The sequence below is a fragment of the Benincasa hispida genome, chromosome 9, assembly GCF_009727055.1.
Source record: "Benincasa hispida cultivar B227 chromosome 9, ASM972705v1, whole genome shotgun sequence".
NCBI classification, from domain to species: Eukaryota; Viridiplantae; Streptophyta; class Magnoliopsida; order Cucurbitales; family Cucurbitaceae; genus Benincasa; species Benincasa hispida.
The window spans coordinates 49,137,534-49,158,089 of NC_052357.1; the positions used below are offsets into that span (position 1 = coordinate 49,137,534).

The following is a 20,556-nucleotide window of genomic DNA, read 5'->3' on the forward strand; positions in this document are numbered from 1 at the left end:
TGCAGGCGACAACGCAAAATTGGGGGGTGTACCTTCCTTATCTTTATTTCAAATTTTGCACTATCACATTGCATTTTTCTTTTCGTAGTTTTATCACCGCATCCTTCTTGATTACCGAAATCATTTAACAAGTAGAGATAAATTTAGTAGTTTACCGCATTCTGTTTCTTTACCAAGTAAGATTTCAATGATGAAAAATATGCTTCTATTTATTTCGTATATATTAGAGTCAACTTAATCTTAAGATAGTCACCTCATAAAATATTTCTAGAAGTTTGGGGTTTGCTAGCTTTCTTTCAAACTCTTTTTACAACGTATTCTAGAACATCATATAATTTATTTTAATCTTTTGGCAATGGGGACATTGCCGCATTTTAAATTTGGGGGTGAGGTATTTATTTTTCGACCTTGTTATTTTCGGTTCTATAAAAAAAAAATATTTTTAAGAATAACAACTCCACTGTCAACGCAAAGGGGAAACCCATGTTGATAAGAGTTAAGTTGTAAAAGGCACTTACCCGTAGTTGGATGTTCGCATGACACACGTGGGGGCAAGCCAAAACGAAAGTAAGTTACTAGGATCAACGCATAAATCAATGACCGCAACTCCAATGCTAAATCAGTATGAGTTTAGTCTGAGAAGAGTGCATTACTCGTAGTTGGATGTCCACATGACACCTATGGGGCAAGCCAAAACAAAGGCAAGGCACTTGGATCAGCGCAAGGTCAGAAAAAAATAGCAATAAAGAAAATTTTGTGCAAGGATAAATCTTTTGTCACCCCGATAGAAATTTTCTTTTTGAAATAAATCATGCGATGTTCCAGAATTTAGTAAAGTCCTTTTGAAAGTTAAACTTGCAGTCCCTAGGTCTTAGAAATATTTTAAGAGTAGACTTGAATAAGACTTAAGAAAATTCTAGTATATAGGATTTGAATGAAGTATCCTTGAGAAATCTAGGAAAAGAACTTTGCGGTTAACTTGCTAAAGGAATCTTTAACTTATTCTTGAGGACAAGCATTGTTTAAATTTGGAGGTGTGATAACAGGCAAAAATGCATATTATCATCGTACTAAGTTCTTAAACAATGTTGGATTGCGTTGATAGTATGTTAAATTGCGTCCATTAAGCATAAACTCTACAATATTGCGGTCGCATGTGTCCAATGCATTAGGGCAGTTGATCTCTATATTTTTGTGCAAAATAATGCGTAACGCAATGCAAAGAATGCGATCATAGGAATACATCGGTCGAGCACAACTTCACCGCAAGACTTTGCGTTGATCGTGCTCACAAACATCCACCCAAGAAGAATCACTGCAACATGGTGGGCGCATCTGGTCGAAAGGACATTTAAGATCGATGGGATAGAAAGCTGACAACAGCCGGATCCAAATTAAGTTGACAGTCGATAACGGTCACAAAGTACATCCAGCTTTATCGGTGACAACTATCCGGCGCATCAGTCAGGAATTAAAGTTGTCCCATCTATATAACCAGGAGAGAGAAGCCGCCTTTTACCTTTGATGCCCTATAAATACCAAGTGCATTCTTCAGAGAAGGGGTTAATTAGTCGATTACTTCATCACTTTACAAGTTCACACCTCTGTTCATAATTTTCTTTTCCATTTCACGGCGGAGCTAGAGAAGAATGGTGACGCCGGAGATCGTCCAAGGCGGATCGAGAGAGGACCTTGGGGCGTAAGAGCAAAGAGCGGGTTTACTCTCGCGAAAGCGAGAATATCTTTAGAGCACGAGTATAACAGTGTAACATCTGGTGGCAAGAAATTGCTCCAGGCTCTTTACTATACTTGCATTGTTATTTTATACTTCATCTTTTATCTATTCAATGGAAGTTCTATTTCTACATCTGCTCATTCTCTTAATATGCATGAGTAGCTAAACTAGTTGAATGGGTTGAGATGAACTAAGCTAACATGATTTAGGAAGTTCATTGCTTGCGATTGTCTTGTTTTATGCTGTGCAAAACATCCCTTTAGAGTTGCTCGAGAGAGAATCTAAAGAAAGAACCTAATGTCTCGAGAGAGCTAGGTTAGAATCTGACTTGAAAGAGCAAGATTAGGCCTGCATAAATAAGAAATAGGGACTTAGAGATAAGTTCTGTTTGTCAACTTGCATCGCATGCATCCTAGGAATAGGAATGATATTATGTGGTCGCATATTTGTGTAAATGTCATGTTGTCATTGTATAAATAGAAATAGAGGTTTATGTGTAAGCCCTGTAGACTTACCGTATATTTATCGCATGCGTTCTAGCCTTAGAAGCCGTGGCATTCATGTCGAGAGGTGGTTTACTATTGTATGCATGTTGCATGATCACAAGGCATGAACACAACCTAGGGAGTGTTAACCGAAACCCTTCTTAACCCGTTCACCGCATATTCATCGTATTTCCCGTTGCCAACTCTTTTCAAACTCTGTTGCATTTATTATCATTTTCATTAACGCAACAACAAACCAACCACCTTATTTATTTTACCGGTTATCGCAAGCTTTCATAAAAATCTCTAACGCAACTATTTTCACAAGTCCCTGTGTTCGACCCTGGACTTACCAGGAAACTCAGAGGAATTTACACTTGAATTTCGCTGGGGAAACTTGAGTGCACAACGTAATTCCATCAACGCATATCATCCACATTTTCCACATTTAATAAAATAACACATCAAGTTTTTGGCACCGTTGCCGAGAACTTCGGCAAAAATAGTTGTTAACGGTAATTTTTGTGAATTCTTTGTAGAACTCTCAATCTCTGGCGAACTACGACCCGGAGATTGAGAGAACATTTCGAAGGAGACTAAGGAACCGCCAACAACAACCACAATCCGATAAAGAAGAGATGGTGGAGCAGCCTAGGAATGAAGCACCAAACAACAACAATGTCTGCAAATCCAATTCTGTTGGCCAACGATCGCAATAGGCCCATTAGGGACGATGCATCGCCAAACCTCTATGATTTCTCTCTGGGAATCATGAGGTCTGCCTTAGACGGAAGTAGATTTGAAATAAAACTAGTGATGTTGCAGATGATCCAGGCTGCAGGTCAATTCGGAGGAAGGCATGGCGAGGATCCGCATGCCCACCTCCGAAATTTTATTGAAATCTGCAATACTTTTGTGTTCCCGGAGAAGGTTCGATTGGGAAGGGAAAAGACTGAAGGATTATAAAATTCCCTCATACTCGCGGCGCTGTTTCCATTTTCTATCTGAATATTGGGAACGCTATAAACGTTTATGTACTCTAGGGCCCATTCCATAAGGAAAGACATTTATGATATAAAACAGTTTGTGGGAGAATCTCTATCTGAATATTGGGAATGCTATAAACGTTTATGTGCTAGTTTTCTCCATCACCAAATTTCTAACCAATTATTAATTCAATATTTCTATAGTGGCTTGCTTACTAATGACAGAAATTCAATCGACTCAGCAACTGGGGGTGCTCTTGCTGACAAGACACCTAGGGAGGCCCAAGAATTGATATCTCACATGGCAGAGAATAACTAAAATTTTGGCACCAGGGCCACTGAATTTGATGTATCTAGTAATTTGGAAGTTAAAGAATTCAAAACTCAAATTTCTAATTTGACTTCTCTTGTGACATAGTTGGCCCAGGGAGAAGTCGCTCAAGTCAAGGCTTGTGGAGTCTGTGGAGTAGTTGGGCACGCATCTGAAGCATGTCCTCAAGCACAAGTAAATACAGTCGGGGGTTACCAGAGGAAGTACGACCCTCATGGCCCAATTTACAACCCAGGTTGGCGTGATCACCCTAACCTTAAGTGGAGAGGTCGAGGCCAAGGATAGGGGCATGACAATTCTAACCGTTTCGATCAACCATCGTCGTCTTCCTCAGGTATGTCTTTAGAAGACATTGTTAAGTCTTTAGTTGATAATTCTCTTAAATTTCAATAGGAACTCCAGCAACTGCAGAAAGACTCACTCCAATTGTCCCAGGACACTAAAGCCTATCAACGAGAGACCAGAGCAAGCATGGCCAATCTAGGGACTCGAGTCACACAACTAGCTGCTGCAATAAATTGAATTAAGAACAAAAGTTCTGGAAAGCTTCCTGCCCAACCGAACCATGCCAACATCAGTTCTATAACACTAAGAAGTGGTAAAAAGCTTCCATCACCTAAGACCTTCTTTGACGATCCTTCTTCAATTAGTAAGACAAACGAAGAAACTGAAAAGAATGATGGTGATTCTGAGACACAACCACCTACCCCTAAGGTAAGTACCCCTCCTACACCTTCTCTTGAACCTTACATTCCTAAAGCTCCATTTCTTAGTAGGTTAGCAAGCCAAAATAGGAACAAAGGGACGAAGAGATGATCGAGATGATAAAAAAAGGTTCAGATTAACATCCCAATCTTGAATGCGATTCAGCAAATACCCAGGTATGCTAAATTCCTCAAGGATCTGTGTACCAATAAGAGAAAAGGTAAGGACAAGGAAAGGGTAGCGGTAAGTAAGAATGTATCGGCTCTCCTAAAACATAATATGCCTAAAAAATGCCGAGATCCAGGTATGTTCACTCTACCCTGTATAATTGGTAATAGAGCAATCCGTCACGCCATGTTAGATCTAGGAGCTTCTATAAATGTCATGCCCTATCATGTTTATGATGATTTAAAACTAAATGATTTACAAAAAACTGTCGTGTGCATCCAACTGGCTTATAGATCTTATATCCAACCATTAGGGATAGTTGAAGATGTACTTTTGCAAGTAAAGGACTTAATTTTCCCAGTTGATTTTTACATATTAAAGATGGATGAAATTTGTTCTCCCTTATCTTCTACAATTTTGCTAGATAGACCTTTTATGAAATCTGCTAAAACAAAAATTAATGTAGATAGGGGTTTGCTGTCTCTAGAATTTGATGGAGAAGTTGTTTCTTTTAACATATATGATGCCATGAAATTTTCTGAGGAATATTTGTCCTTATGTTTGATTGAGGCACATGATTTTATGATGATATATTGCATGATGAAGATGACGATGCGAACATGTTAATTGCTCCATATATTGATTTAGACTCACATGACTTGTCTCTTGGTGTTGTTGATGCTACCAAAATGGATGAACCTCCTTCTGACTTTGATATGTTTGATTTGTAGGTACAAGGGATCGAGCTGAAGGCTCTCCCTAGTCATTTGAAGTATGTGTACCTGGGAGAAAGGAATACACTTCCAGAGAATTGACACCGACCTAAGAGGAATCCTTGATTGACATCCAGAAAACTTATAAAGAGGCCATTGGGTGGACCTTAGATGATCTCAAAGGAGTTAACCCTTCACTTTGCATGCATAGAATAACTCTAGAGGAAGGATCCAAGCCCACAGTACAACCCCTCAGGAGGCTCAATCCCAACCTAAAAGACGTTTTTCTCAAGGAAATAATCAAGCTTAAAGAGGCCGGAATCATTTACCCCGTTCCTGGTAGCAAGTGGGTAAGCCCCATTCACGTTTTTCGCAAGAAGACCGACATGACCATTGTAGAGAATGACAAAGGGGAGATGGTGATAATGCGTGTGCAAAACAGATGGATGATGTGCATTGATTTTCGAAAACTAAATGAGGTAACCAAAAAAGACCACTTTCTTATCCCTTTTCTGGATCAAATGGTGGAATGGCTAGCCGAAAAACCATTTTTCTGTTTTCTTGATGCTTTTCTGGATTCTACAAAATCCTCATCGTCCAAAAAGACCAAGAAAAGACCATGTTCACTTGCACTTACGATACATATGCCTCAGACGTATGCCATATGGGCTTTGCAATGCCCCAAGCACGTTCCAAAGGAGTGTGATGAGCATATTTTCAGGTTTTATAGAAAAGTGCATAGAAGTGTTTATGGATGATTTTACAGTTTACGAAGAGTCTTTTGAGGATTTCTTGCATAACCTTAGTCTAGTTTTAAAACGATGCATTGAGACCAATCTTGTTTTAAATTATGAAAAATGTCACTTTATGGCTTCCTATGGTATTGTGCTAGGGCATTTAGTTTCTGCAAAAGGAATTGAGGTAGATAAAGCTAAGGTGGATGTTATTGCTAACCTCCGCTATCCGACATGTGTTAGGAAAATTCGTTCTTTTCTTGGAAGTGAAGGTTTTTATAGGTAGTTCATCAAGGATTTTTTGAAGTTGGTATTGCCTCTATCGACATTATTGCAGAAGGATGTTCCCTTAGAGTTTGATAAAAAGTGTCAAGAGGCTTTCGACACTTTAAAGGAGAAGCTGACCACTAACCCAATTTTGCAACCTCCAAGGTAGGATGTGTCGTTCGAGATCATGTGCGATGCTAGCAATCTAGTTGTTGGAGCGGTGCTAGGACAAAGGGTCGACAAGAAGAGCTACGTCATATGTTTTCCATTAAGGACCCTAAACCCCAACCAAATTAATTACACCAAAACTGAAAAAGAATTTTTGGCCATTGTTTTTGCTTTAGATAAATTCCGTTTTACATCATTGGATTTCCTGTCAGTATCTTTATTAACCATACTGCTCTCAGGTACCTAATGACCAAGAAGGATTCGAAACCTCGATTGGTCCGTTCGATGCTCCTTCTCCAAGAGTTCAATTTGACGATCAAAGACAGAAAGGGAGCAGAAAACTTGGTAGCTGACCATTTGAGCAGGATAGTACAAGAAGAAGACCCCATACCCCTACGTGAGGACTTTCCAGATGAGTTTCTGTTCCATATCAACACACCCACTCCATGGTACACAAACATGGTTAATTTCCTAGTAACAGGTAAGTTCCTTTACGATGTGCCTAGTTCTAGAAGGGCCAAATTGAAAAGTGATTCAAAGTACTTTGTTTGGGAACCACCATACTTTTAGAAGATTTATTCTGACCAAATCATTAGGAGGTGTGTCCCAAATGAAGAGTTTGAATCAGTGCTCACCTTTTGTCATGAGGTGGCTTGTGGGAGGCATTTAGTCCTAGGAGAACTGCTAGGAAGGTCTTGGATAGTGGGTTGATTTGGGATTCTCTATTCGCCTACTTCTTTGCATTTTGTAAGTCTTATGAGAGGTGTCAGAGGTCAAGATCTTTGTCTAAGAGGAATGAGATGCCATTAAATTCTATTCTTGTATGTGAGATTTTTTATGTATGGGGTATGGATTTCATGTGTCACACCCCACTCCAGATTACCCTCTTAATGTGGATGGAGTGGTGAATGCTGTAATGAAGATTTTGATAGGTATGATTGATGATGTTCTATGCTCGAAATAATGCGATACTATCGCTAGATATGCATTAATGATGGGTGTTTACGTAGTATGCCATGCGTTGTCACAAGTTTCCTTACGATAGAACGAAGTGTAATTCCACCGCAAGTTTCTCGGTGTGATCTGAGGTCGAACACGGGGATTGATTTAGGTTATTGTGGTATGTTCATGATATATACGACCAGGTTTTCAATCTTTAAAAATGTGTTTGTACAGGTATATAAATTGCGATAAAATAAAGTAAAGCAGTAAAGATGCGATAATAAAATGAAATACAATAAACCTAAGCTAGATGATCCAAGATATAGGCTTCATGTTACAAGATGCTGGGGTCAAGGCTGGCTGTGAAAGTTATGCAAAGACGTGGAATGCGACAACAAGTCTTATGAACAGAACAGAAAGACAAAGACAAAGAATATAACAACACAAGTTCTCAATTGCGTTAAAGCTACAAATGTTGTTCTGCTCTTCTCTTGGCGTACACCTTTCAGTGATTGGCCATGCTTCCACATGTATGTGGTAAAACAGAGACTAACATAATGAATGCAAGGTTGCTTCCATGTCTGGAAGTACTACTTGCTTTAGTTAACGCATTATTTTGACCTTCTCTCAATAGGTCGGAATGGCATCTTCACTTCTACTCTCACAGGTGAAGATGTCGTCTAGCATGCCTTAGCTAAATGCATTTTATATCTTTAACACAGATTAAGTACTTGGTTAATTCATATTGCTTATCAGGGAATTAAGAAGACATCATGAAGAAAGTGATTGATGGGTGAACGAAAATAGACAGAAAATGGTAAGTGAAAGCTATCGAAACATTTAATATCTCCATTAAGCGTTTGATACATGGTGTGAATGCAGAGGTAAAGAAACAGTGAAATACAACGATGAAAGAGATAGAACAGATACAAACAAGTGCCAATGTCTTGGCACTGATTCGATGGAGATCTACTTGCCGAATAGGATGGATTTGATGGTAGGAAGAGCTTCCATCTCAGGCTTGCTCCACCGGTAGTAGGGATCTTTGCACAGAGCTTTCAATCGGGTGTTTGGCAGATTAGATCTGGGATTCACCTTTCGGCCTTATCTCGTCTTCTTCCCGGATTTCTTCACTTAAGTACTCAACTCAGCCTTTTCTCTCAACAGTTTTGCAACACTTACCTCGTATCCCATAGCATGAGTTTTCTCTGAAATCTATGGGGTATTTATAGGTGTAGGTCTTTGACTCCGGCCTTGTGGTCCCCACTGATGGTTATGGTAATTCCGAAGATGGAGGGATATTATTCCTTCTGTTATCCAATCAGACCATCAATCCTACACAACCGTTAGTTGTACACGTGTCTCAATCCTCTACTTTTACATTGCTCAGCTGCATCTTTCGATCATGGGTTCACATGGGGTGTTGTTTTTATTACCGCATGCGGTTGCACACAACTCTGGAGGTCGCCAAACTACGACAAGAGTTTCGCCTTTCGGCCGCGCCAGTCGCATCGACTGTCACATTGCACCGTCATTGCGGTAATCGTCTTTTATTGTTGATTGACAGACACAATGTGACAGAGATGCGTTGATCAGTTTCTCGTGAGCCTTGAGTGCAAGCAGTGACTTGGTCTCTTGCAAAACAGAGTAAAATTTGGCTTATCTTCCATCTTTATGGTGTTAGTGGGTGTAATTGCAAACATTTATAATTATTGTAATACTAGGCTAATTTCCATACAATCGGGGCATATTCACTAACTTTTGGCCGCAATATCTAGATAAGGTGGCATAAATAACTTGTATTTCTACAAGTTATCAACTACAACAGTTACTAACCCTTTTGCTAGCACTTACTGCCTATCTAACCTGCTAAATCTTGCTCAAACCCTGAATACATACATTCATCAATATACTAAACAAATTAACTTAGAATTTAACACATTTACATTACAGGGTTTTATAGCATTTCATACATGAATATTACAACTTAGTGAGCCCCATCTAGGATACTAGTCCCTATCTGACAGACACATGTGTACTAACTAATATAAGTCTTCAATTAATCTTCCTTCAACCTGACTCTTTAAGTGGCAGAGTAGCAGCAGAGAAGTCTTTTGAGAATTGACCGCTACCTGAAAGGAAAACATTTGAAAACATGAACTAAAAGCCCAGTGAGTGACTAACATTTAAAGCATAACTTTCATACATAAATTTGATATTAAAACTGAAAGCTTAAACTAAAAACATAGACTTGTCAACTATTATTTATGTCATCATCAACATCACATAGAACTTTTCTTACTTTGCCAGACTATGCCTTAGTCTATTAGTCTAGAGTGGCCCCTTTGCTCACTCTTTATCATTCCTTACTGCATTACTACTTAACTGGGAAGGAACCCTTTTGTTCACTTCCTAAAACATAATTTTCATCCTTAGTTGAGAGAGAACCTTTACTCAATTTCTCAACGTCAATCCATAGTTAATGTGAAGTGATCTTGACACTACCAATAACATCTTTTCTTACATTCATGTGATTCTAGTTTAAGTACCGTCATACCTTAGGTACTACTACACAGATACCTTCTCCGTATACTTCAGTATCGAGCTGCTCGCCTTCTTCGTGTACTTCAGTATCGAGCTATTCACATTCTAAGACAAAGCTTCAGTACCTTCTCCGTGTACTTTAGTACTGAGCTACTCATACTCAACTTACATACTCTTATCTCTTAATGACTTAGTTGCCCAAAAACATTCTATACTAACGCATCCTCATGGTCATTGAAAAACATAGCATAAATATAACATTAATGTGAGATGCTTTGCTTAGTAACTATTTGAGAATAGTTGTCATAAATGGCTTTCAGTAAATATGCATTGCTAAACATTCATAAGCATTAGCAATTTACTTAAAACATTTAGAGTATTTAGATCACTCACAGTCTTTGGCAATCCTCTTCATGTATATGCTTACTGTGCGTTGAACACTTAGCCAAATTCTTAGGCCTTAACTTGACTAGGTAGCACTTCATTACCATGCATCCATGCCTTGTGTTAGGCGTTCAAGCCTCCTATGTGACCAAGCCTTCAGCTCTTGCCTATTGCCCATAACATAGCAACCTTTGCACCTATCGTTTAGCTCATGCACCCGTCTTGTGGCACATCAACACATGCCCCATGTGTTCGTCTGGTTGTGCCCATCGTTCAGCTCATGCGCCCATCTTGTGGCACATCAACGCATGCCCCATGCGTTTGTCTGGTTGCGCCCATAAACTCCAACGCAACCTTGTGCCCATCGTTCAGCTCATGTGTGNCTTGTGGCACATCAACGCATGCCCCATGCGTTTGTCTGGTTGCGCCCATAAACTCCAACGCAACCTTGTGCCCATCGTTCAGCTCATGTGTGTCCTGTGGCATATCAATGCATGCCCACGCATTCATCTGGTTGCGCCCATAAACTCCAACGCAACCTTGCACCCATTGTTCAGCTCATGCACCCGTCCTGTGGCACATTAACGCATGCCCCATGCGTTCGTCTGGTTGCACCCAAAGACTCCAACGCGACCTTGCGCTTACGGCTTCAATATGCATTGCATAGTCTAATGCTTCTCAGTGCGTCCTTGCGCCAATTCAACCTCCATCGCATGCACTCAACATCATCGTCAAACCCCTAAAGCTGCTTGCTTGTTCAACCCAAGCAGCTGCCTGCTTGCCCAAGATTCCAGATTTAAATTTCAATTTTAATAACTAATTTCCAGGTCTTTTCTCAAGAAATTTCCTTCTAAAAACATTCCCTAAAAAGTCTTAGTAAGCTTAACTTAAAATTTCAGCTTAGAATTCCTTGTGGTTGTGCCGGAATCCTCAGATCATCAAGGCTGGCCTAAACTTACCCAAGAATTCGACCTTCAGCCAGATTTTTCATTCTCCAGCTTGATTCTACTAGAATCTCCTTCCAGCATTTCAACCTCAGTAACTAGAAAGACTCAGGGTTTGAATGGCTTTGAAATTACTCCATTTGGTCGAGTAAATTTCTCCAAACCTCTCTTTGAGGTCGAGCTTCTCCTTTTAAACTAGCAGCTGCATGTTCTCCTTTTAACATCAAGCTGCTACCTCATTCTTAAGGGATAATATCAAACCTGAGTATGACAACGGGCTTAGCTGATCAATAACTAAGATGATCCTTTCCTCTTGGTTATCGATGCAAGGGTCAGCTCCCAAGCCAATGCTTGCAACCACATGGCCACATACCTCCTCAATGCATCGCCCAATTTGGCTAACGCATAGGTCACTTAGAGACTATTGCGTCCCTCCTTTGGTCGCATACTTCTAAACCAATGCATGTTCTAGCCCACGCATAGCTTAGTCTCATCATATCAACCATGCGTTAAGCCTTAATAACGTAAGACGTTTCACCATGTGTCTACCATGGTTTGTCTCATTGCCGCATAGTACCATCGCATAGCTTATCGCCTAGATTAGCTTTGCCGCATAGCACCATCGCATAGTGTTGCCAAATAACACCATCGCATAGTGCTATCGTTTAGCACCTCACCATTCCGCACGATCGCCTACCGCATTTGCTATACGATCGTCCTCCCGCTTACACGATTGCCTACCTCATCGTGTAGCGCTGCTCGCTTACTATATGATCACATACCCCATCACTGTCTCTTATACACATCTAGATGTGTATAAGAGACAGGTGTAGCGCTGCTCGCTTACTATATGATCACATACCCCATCGTGTAGCGCTGCACCTTAGCTACACGATCGTATACCTTATCGTGTAACACTGCTTATTACTACACGATCAACCCGCGCACGCATCTCCAACGCCCAGCGTCTATGTTCGCACAACTTGAGGCTACCACATGCTTTGCTAACCTCTCAAGACATAGGCTACCGCATGCCTTATCAAAGCATAATAAAACTTTACAACCTTCTTCTTCTCTTTCTTGTTTTTACTACGCTTTCACTGCGCTACTCTGATATTAACTTTGTTCATACTAAGTAATATTATTATATATGAACAACTTGGTCATAATAATGCATTGTATTTGTTACATCATTTGATGACTCTTCCATTCTTCACTGAGTCATAGCATTTACTTATTACTAGGGTGGTCCTTTTCTCTTTCCTAGTAATACCACTGGAACATTCTTTTCTAGTTGTCATACCCCTGGTACATTTCGAGCTCACAGTTGCTCATTTTTTCCCTTCTCTTAGGATTAATCTAACTAGGACTTCCTCTAGATTACATCTCTTCCCTGAATTCACTAGAATAGATTTCACGTTTACCACTAACCTTTGAGCAAACCTGCTAAACATTCTATCTCGAATGAAAAGTCTATGTTTACCTGTGTGACTGATGCTTATTTTTATTGAATGGAAATGTGGATGATATGCGTTGATGAAATTGCGTTGTGCACTCAAGTTTCCTCAGCGGAATCCAAGTATAAATTCCTTTGAGTTTCCTGGTAAGTCCAGGGTCGAACACAGGGACTTGTGAAAACAGATTGCATTGGTAATTTTTAGGAAAACTTTGCGGTAACCAAATAAATAAATTGTTGGTTTGTTGTTGATTGCGTTAATGAGAAAATAACAAAATGCGACGGGTTTGAGAAAAGTCAGTTGTATAATAGATGCACTAAGTATGAGATGAACGGGTTGAGAAGATCTTTAGCTAGCGTTACTTGGGAATACGTCAGACTATGCGATCATGCTATTACCATGCACAGCAAGTCATTTTCCAATGCAAATGCGATGCTCCTAAGTCTAGGACGCATGTGTTGAATGCAAAACTGTCCATAGAGCTTATCCCTAAGTCTCTAATCTTGTCCTATGCGATGATGCAAAATTCATAAAAGCAAGGTGACTGCATACAATCATATCCTATCTCTAGGATGCATGCGATGCGTTGATAACCAATAGTGCTCATTCCTAAGCTCTTATCTCTTGATTATGCGTTCTAATCTGACTCTCCCGAGCCTAGATTCTAACCTGACCTTCCCAAGTCTAGATCCTGTCCTTAGACTACCCTCCCGAGTATCTCTAATAGACGAATGAAGCATACATAATACAAGATAATCACATAGCATGAAGATTCCCTAGTTGTGCTAGCTAAATGCTTCTTAAACCATTCAACTAATTTAGCTACTCATGCGTAAATAACAGAGAGTGAACAGATATAAAGAAATAGATTCCATTTCGATAAATGAGTGGAGTACAAAATGACAATGGAAGTTAAAGATAGAGAGCCTGGTAGCAATTCTTTGTTGCACTGTAATCTCTATTTGGTTCTAAAGATGTTCCCGCTTCTGCAGGCGTTGACCCTCTCTCTATTCTTGAAGCTTTCGGCGCTCTCTCAAGCTTACCAGAACGATCTATTGGCACAAACTCCTCTCTCGCGTCTGCCTTAAAACGAAAGAAAACTATGAACAAAGACGTGCAAATTGAAGTATGAAATCTTTAACTGCTGAACTGGTTAACTTGTGGAACCCCTTTTCAGAAGGTTGCCCTTGGTATTTATAGAACATCCAGGGTGAATAGAAGCTTTTCTCTCATGATTGCACGGATGGGACGGCTTTAATTCTTCTGACTGATGCGCCGAATATTTGTCACCGAAAAGCTTAATGTACTTGTGATCGTTATCGGCTGTCAACTTAATTCGAATTCGACTGTCATCAGCTTTCTGCCCCATTGCGATTAATTAGCCTTTCACCCAGATGCACCTACCATGTTGCACTGACTAAGTTGCTGCGATCCTTCTTGGGCGAATATTTTCGAACACAATCATCGCAAAGCCTTGCGGTGATGCTGCGCTCGACCAATGATTTTCTATAATCACAATTCTTGCATTGCGTCAATGCATATTCTGCATAAAAACACTAAAATCAACTGTTCCTATGCGATGAATGCATGCGACCACAATATTATGAAATTGATGCTTGATGGACACAATTTAACATGTTTTATCAACACAATCTAACATTGTTTAAGAACTTAGCACTATGATAACGTGCATTTTTGCCCGTTATCAGTGACTCCCGACTTCCCTTTTCGAAGTCTTTCTTACTGAGCCACGAAAACTTTATCTTTCACTGAAATCTACGCTCTTTTCGAATCTCAAAGTTGCTAAAGGTAGGGTCAGGGTTCCCGTTGTCTGTCTGCCTGCTCTACTTGCCACTTTTACTTGACATCTTTCTTTTACTTAGGTAGTACACATGCTAAGGACTCAGGACTCAAACTTATATATATAAAATTTTGCCCTTTCTTCCCAGAATCTTTTGCTCTGATACCAACTTGTCACACCCCGCTCCAGATTACCCTCTTAATCTGGATGGAATGGTGACTGCAGCAGTTACCAACCCTTTTGCTGACACTTACTGCCTATCTAATCTGCTAAAATTCATAACAACCTTTGGGTCAAACTAGTTCTCAACTCAACGCCTCATGGTATAACTTACCATTGCCTAGGCTCTTGTTAACGCATCCTTGATGACCAACACATATATGTCCTTGTTGCTTGTCAACGTCCATAGTCTCTTGGTCAAGACCAATGTAACCAACCTCATAAACCTTATTACCACAAACCTTAGCAACGTAAGATATTTCACCATGCGTTCACCATGGCTTGTCTCATCGCGACGTAGCTCATCGTTTAGCAAGGCCGGCGCATAGCATCATCGCATAGCTTATCGTCTAGATTAGCTTTGCCGCATAACACCAGTCTACCATACGGCACTTGCTCATCGTGTAGCACTGACGCCCATCGTCTAGTGAAGCTCGGCTATTGTCTAGTGCTATCATTTAGTGCCATCTTCTAGCTTCCATGTTTATCATCTAGCGCTTCTCCATTTCGCACGATTGCCTACCGCATTTGCTATACGATCGTCCGCCCGCCTACACGATCACCTACCTCATCGTGTAATGCCGCTTGTTTACTATACGATCCCATCGTGTAGCGCTGCACCTTAGCTACACGATCGTATACCTTATCGTGTAACACTGTTTATTTACTACACGATCAAACCGTGCACGCATCTCCAGCGCCCAGCGCCTATGTCCGTGCAACTTGAGGCTACCACATGCTTTGCTAACCTTTTAAGACATAGGCTACCGCATGCCTTATCAATGCACAGTTTATCCTTGCCTTCAACACTTAACCTCTACAAGCCTTGGTTGCTACACACGCAACCTCATGCGTCCACACTTCTTCATCAATGCATGCCTACACTTTGCTTCCATACTTAGCCAATTTTACTTGTTATATTATCTAAAACTCACCCGACTAAGTATTTCTAATACTTAGAATTTTCTTTCTCCATCTTCCTACTTTCTTTATCTTCTTTCATAATTTTACTTAACATGCTTGTTACTCATTTTTGTAGGAAAAATAGAGTACGGGGTTGACATCATGGGTCCTTTTCCTTCTTCATTTGGCTACTTATACATTCTTTTAGCAGTTGACTATGTTTCGAAGTGGGTCGAAGCAATCCCCACCAGGACTAATAATGTTGCTGTGGTTTCATGTTTCTTAAGAGTTAATATTTTTTTTTCTAGATTTACTATACCTTGTGCTATAATCAGTGACCAGGGTACTCATTTTTGCAACCGGACCATCGAGGCATTCATGAGGAAATATGGAGTACACCATTGTGTTGCCACTCTGTATCACCCTCAGATGAACAGACAAGCTGAAATATCAAATCGAGAGGTAAAAAATATCCTAGAAAAGCCGGTGAACCCAATTAGCAAAAATTGGAGCATGCGCCTTGACGATGCTCTTTAGGCATACAGGACCACATTCAAAACACCTATTGGAACAATGCCCTTTAAGCTTATCTATGGCAAGGCGTGCCACCTACCAGTTGAGATCAATCATAGAGCATATTGGGGCATCAAATAGTGTAATATGAACTTGGCTCAAGCCAGTGAGCAGAGATTGCAGTTGCTTAGAGGCCTATGAGAACTCAATGATCTACAAGGAAAATCAAAGTTCATTCATGATAGAGGCCTTTTGAGAAAGGAATTTCGAGTCGGGCAGAAAGTGTTACTCTATAATTCTCATCTATCACTTATGCCCAGTAAACTAAAATCTAAATGGCTTGGTCCCTTTGAGGTAATCAATTTATTTCCCTATGGTGATGTGGAAATCAGAAGTCTGGAAATTGGGAAGGAATTCAAAGTAAATGGGCATCATTTAAAAATTTTCAATGAAGGAGAAGTCAACTGTGTTAGTGCAAGCTTCTTGTTGGCTCCACCTTCCATCACTTGAGCCTGTATCACCAGGCGTCTAGTTAAGGACGTTAAACGTTGCACTACTTGGAGGCAACCAGGAGTTTTATTTGCTTTCTTTTCTTTCTTCTTTATTTTTTTCTTTTTCTTTTCTTTTTTATTTAAAATATCGGCTAACTACATTTACCCTTCTTTATAGAAGATGTGCAATTTTGACTCTTGAGGTATAAGATGATCATGCCTATGCCCAAAAATCAAGGGAAGTTTTTCTGTTCCCTCTTTCCCCTTTTTCTTTTTGTCCTTAGCATGAAATATACATTGAGGACAATGCATAGTTTTTAAGTTGGGAGTGGGTGAAGCATGCTTCGTATGATTGAAAATTAAATTGATTTTCTCATGGTGGATGCCTATTTTTGTTTGCTCTGTTTGCTATCTCTTTTCAATGACATATTAATGACGCACTCAATGGCTTGTCTATTCTTAAAAAGGGTAATTTTCACAGTTTTGAGTTTTTTATAAACATTTTTTTTCATGAGATCTAAATAAAATAAACCTAAGTTAAAAAAATTTCGGTTTAAATCCCTTAAAGATTTAGAAATAGATTATCTATCTTGGATTTTCATTGTCACCTAAAAAATCCCCCTATTGGCTTAGGAGTAACTGTTAGTGCCTGAGAGTAAAACTAAATAGTGAGAAAAAAAAATGGCCAAGTGTATGTTAAACATAAATGAGAAATATACTAGTTTCCTTTCTTTGCTAGAGTATATATATATGTGTGTGTGTGTGTGTGTGTGCGTGTGTGCATGGATAGAGGTGAAAAGAACTACCTCCATTGTGTCCTGTTAGGGCCCGCGAGAAAAGAGTGATAGATTCCTGGCGGTTGAGTGTGAAAGCTAATCCTCTAGGTAAAATAAATGCCTTTTATTTTTTGTGTGCATGAGTTTTTGGGCTTTTCTTGACAGTGTTACTCTTTGATTAGCAATATCAATATGTCCCTAGCTAATAATTGAGCCAAAGCAGGGGGAAGATGAATTGGGAGATGGATAAGACTTTTTTGGGCACTTTACGATTTATGAAAAAAAATTTATGTCTTAGTGTTTCATTTGTACATGGCTTTGATTCAAAAATAACCTTTTATAAAAAGTCTCAATTGATTGATTATTTGGTTTGATTTATTATGTGACCCTATAGACTGTTGAGATTGGAGAAAGGTTTTGTTAAATAAAGTGAACATTTTCTTGTTAAAATCCATGACTGAATTTTATCTTGCTCGGGACGATCAAGTCTTAAGTTTGGGGTGTTTGTTAGCTCTCCAAAATAGCTAAATTTATGGCCTTAACTTCCTATATTTGGGTAATTCTTGGATCTTTTTGTCTTATTTTGTAGGAGAATTAACCCTATGGAGCAGACACGTGGAAAAGACAAAGAATCGAGTCAAAAGAGCGAAAAAACTAGAGTCTAAACGTACTAAATCGAGTTGAGTTGAAAAAGGAAGATTTTTCCCTACGCCAGCGTTACAACGCTCATATTAAGCCTAAGTCCAATGCTCATTTGACGTTGTAAGGCAGTAGCATCCGGAACTGGGTAGCGTCACAACGCTGCCCTGAGCATCACGACGCTCCGGAGTTGAGACACCGCCATCGTCGCAATGCCCCCTGATGCTGAGAACCTGACATAGGAAGATAGAAACACAGCGTCGTATCGCTACGAACTTTGATGGAGAATCAGAGGTGCGTGCAGCGCAACCAAGCGTCACACCTACAATCGCAACACTTGCTTGACGGTTCCAGCAGAACGCCACAACATCGTTACGCTTAACCCTAGCATTGCGATGCTGCTGGGATGTTATAAATAGGACCCTTAGGGTTAGCCTTGAAAAAAAAACCATGACCCATTTGAGAACAAGCCCGAATAGAGAGAAATTTAGTGTTTTGTGTCAAATTGCTGAGCAATTATTGGTATAGTTAGCCTCGATTCCCCTTTTTGTTCATTGTATTCAAAATATACCTTTTAGAGGCTAAATTATTTTCTTGGGATAGTTTATATGTCTTAATTCTTGAAGGCCAGCTAGTTTATTTTATTCAATTGTTGTGAACTCTTTGGGGGATTTGTTTTATTTTAATTGAATTCAATAAATTTTTCTAACAAATTGATTTGTTGAATTTAATGTTTGCAAAATATTTCTAGCCTATGCATCATTGATCAATTAAGTTACAAATATTAGGATCGCATGATTAAGATCTAGAATTTTTCTGGCCGAGTTCATGTGTGTCCTAATATAATCTTTCCCAAATAAATCATGCAACAAGATATGGCTTTCCAGCTTGTTGTATGTCTTAACATTTGAACGCTTTCTTAATTCTTTTAGGTTTTAACTTGGGTATCGCTAAGAAGGAAAAGTTTTTAAACTGAATTAGAGCTGATTTAATTAAAAAATTGGTTAATTGGGCTATTAGAATTTCTAATAGGTTGAGGGGTTTACACAATTGGAAAAAAAATTAACTAGTACCTAATGATAGAAAATAAAAAGCATACAAACTAATCCCAAGATTTTCCCTCAATTTGATTCAAACACATTTTCTGCACTTTCTCTTGTTTCTTTTATCTATTTGTTTAATTTTCCTCATCAAAATCAAAACCATCAGAACCCCTTTTATTTGGAATTCATAAATTGTCCTAGATTGATTCAACAGTCTCCATGTGAGAGGAAGTTCGTGAAAAGACCTTAAGGGAGCTGGTGGAGCCTGACATGGACCAACAGTCTTTGTTCATTGTTTTTCCACCAACCATGATGCCTTTTAAACTAAAGTCGGGACTGATCAATTTAATACCAACTTTCAGAGGGCTTGCAGAGGAGAACCCCCACAAACACATCAAAGACTTTCATATGGTCTGTGTAAGTATGAGACCCAATGGAGTCACAAAAGAGTAACTAAACCGAAGGGCATTTCCTTTTTCACTACAGGACGACGCCAAGGATTGGTTATACTACTTGGCTCCTGGATTAATTACTACATGGAATGAATTGTAAAAGAAATTTCTTGAAAAAATTTTCCCAGCCTCTAAGGCCCATTCCATAAGGAAAAACATTTATGGTATAAAACAGTTTGTGGGAGAATCTCTATCTGAATATTGGGAACACTATAAATGTTTATGTGCTAGTTTTCCCCATCACCAAATTTCTAACCCATTACTAATTCAATATTTCTATAGTGGCTTGCTTACCAATGACAGGAATTCAATCGACTCAGCAACTGGGGGTACTCTTGCTGACAAGACACCCAAGGAGGCCCAAGAATTGATATCTCACATCGCAGAGAATAAGTACCAGGGTCACTAAATCTGATGTATCTAGTAATTTGGAAGTTAAAGAATTAAAAACTCAAATTTCTAATTTGACTTCTCTTGTGACACAGTTGGCCCAGGGAGGAGTCGCTCAAGTTAAGGCTTGTGAAGCCTGTGGAGTAGTTGGGCAGGCATCTGAAGCATGTACTCAAGCACAAGTAAATGTATTTGGGATTTACAAGAGGAAATAAGACCCTCATGGCTCAGGTTACAATCCAGGTTGGCGTGGGTTTTTAATTCTTTATGGAAGTACGAACTTGGCTTTTAAATACGCGGAGTAAGCATTGAGGATGTCCACTGAGGCACTCAGGGTAGCCACTAAGTCGCTGAGAGGAAGTCAGGAGACTGCTTGTCGGGCGAGGCATATGGAAAGGATGTTGAACTTCATCGCTGAGGAGAACCGTCTCTACTACGCTAGCAACGGTTTCCAGAGTGGTCTTTAGAGGGATCCAGACTCTCCAAATTTCGACTGAGGCTAGTCTTTTCTTTCTAGGTTTTATCTTTTCTTTTCTTTTACCTTTGTTATTTTTCGTTCTTTTTAGTAGGCTAATGCAGCCCTCTTACCACCATCCTATATGCAGAAATGTTATCAGGGGAGGTTTTTTGTTCCCTTGGATATTTTATTTTATTGAGCTTACATTGGGGACAATGTATTGTTTTAAGTTGGGGGTGGGGGCATGTGGTGGTTGTTGGGGTCCTTGAGTGATGTGCTCAGGCGATGTTTGTGTGCTTAATTTGATTG

The 20,556-nt window shown here is 39.6% G+C and overlaps 1 protein-coding gene across 1 annotated transcript; it reads left to right on the top strand.

Annotated features, from left to right (window-relative positions):
• Positions 1 to 5,990: 5,990 nt before the first annotated feature.
• On the top strand, positions 5,991 to 20,005 carry LOC120084768. The gene is made up of 6 exons (XM_039040589.1): positions 5,991 to 6,095; positions 6,195 to 6,289; positions 6,532 to 6,773; positions 15,623 to 15,713; positions 15,795 to 15,948; positions 19,886 to 20,005. Exons 1-6 carry the CDS (start codon positions 5,991 to 5,993, stop codon positions 20,003 to 20,005), a joined length of 807 nt encoding a protein of 268 aa, XP_038896517.1.
• Positions 20,006 to 20,556: the final 551 nt, after the last annotated feature.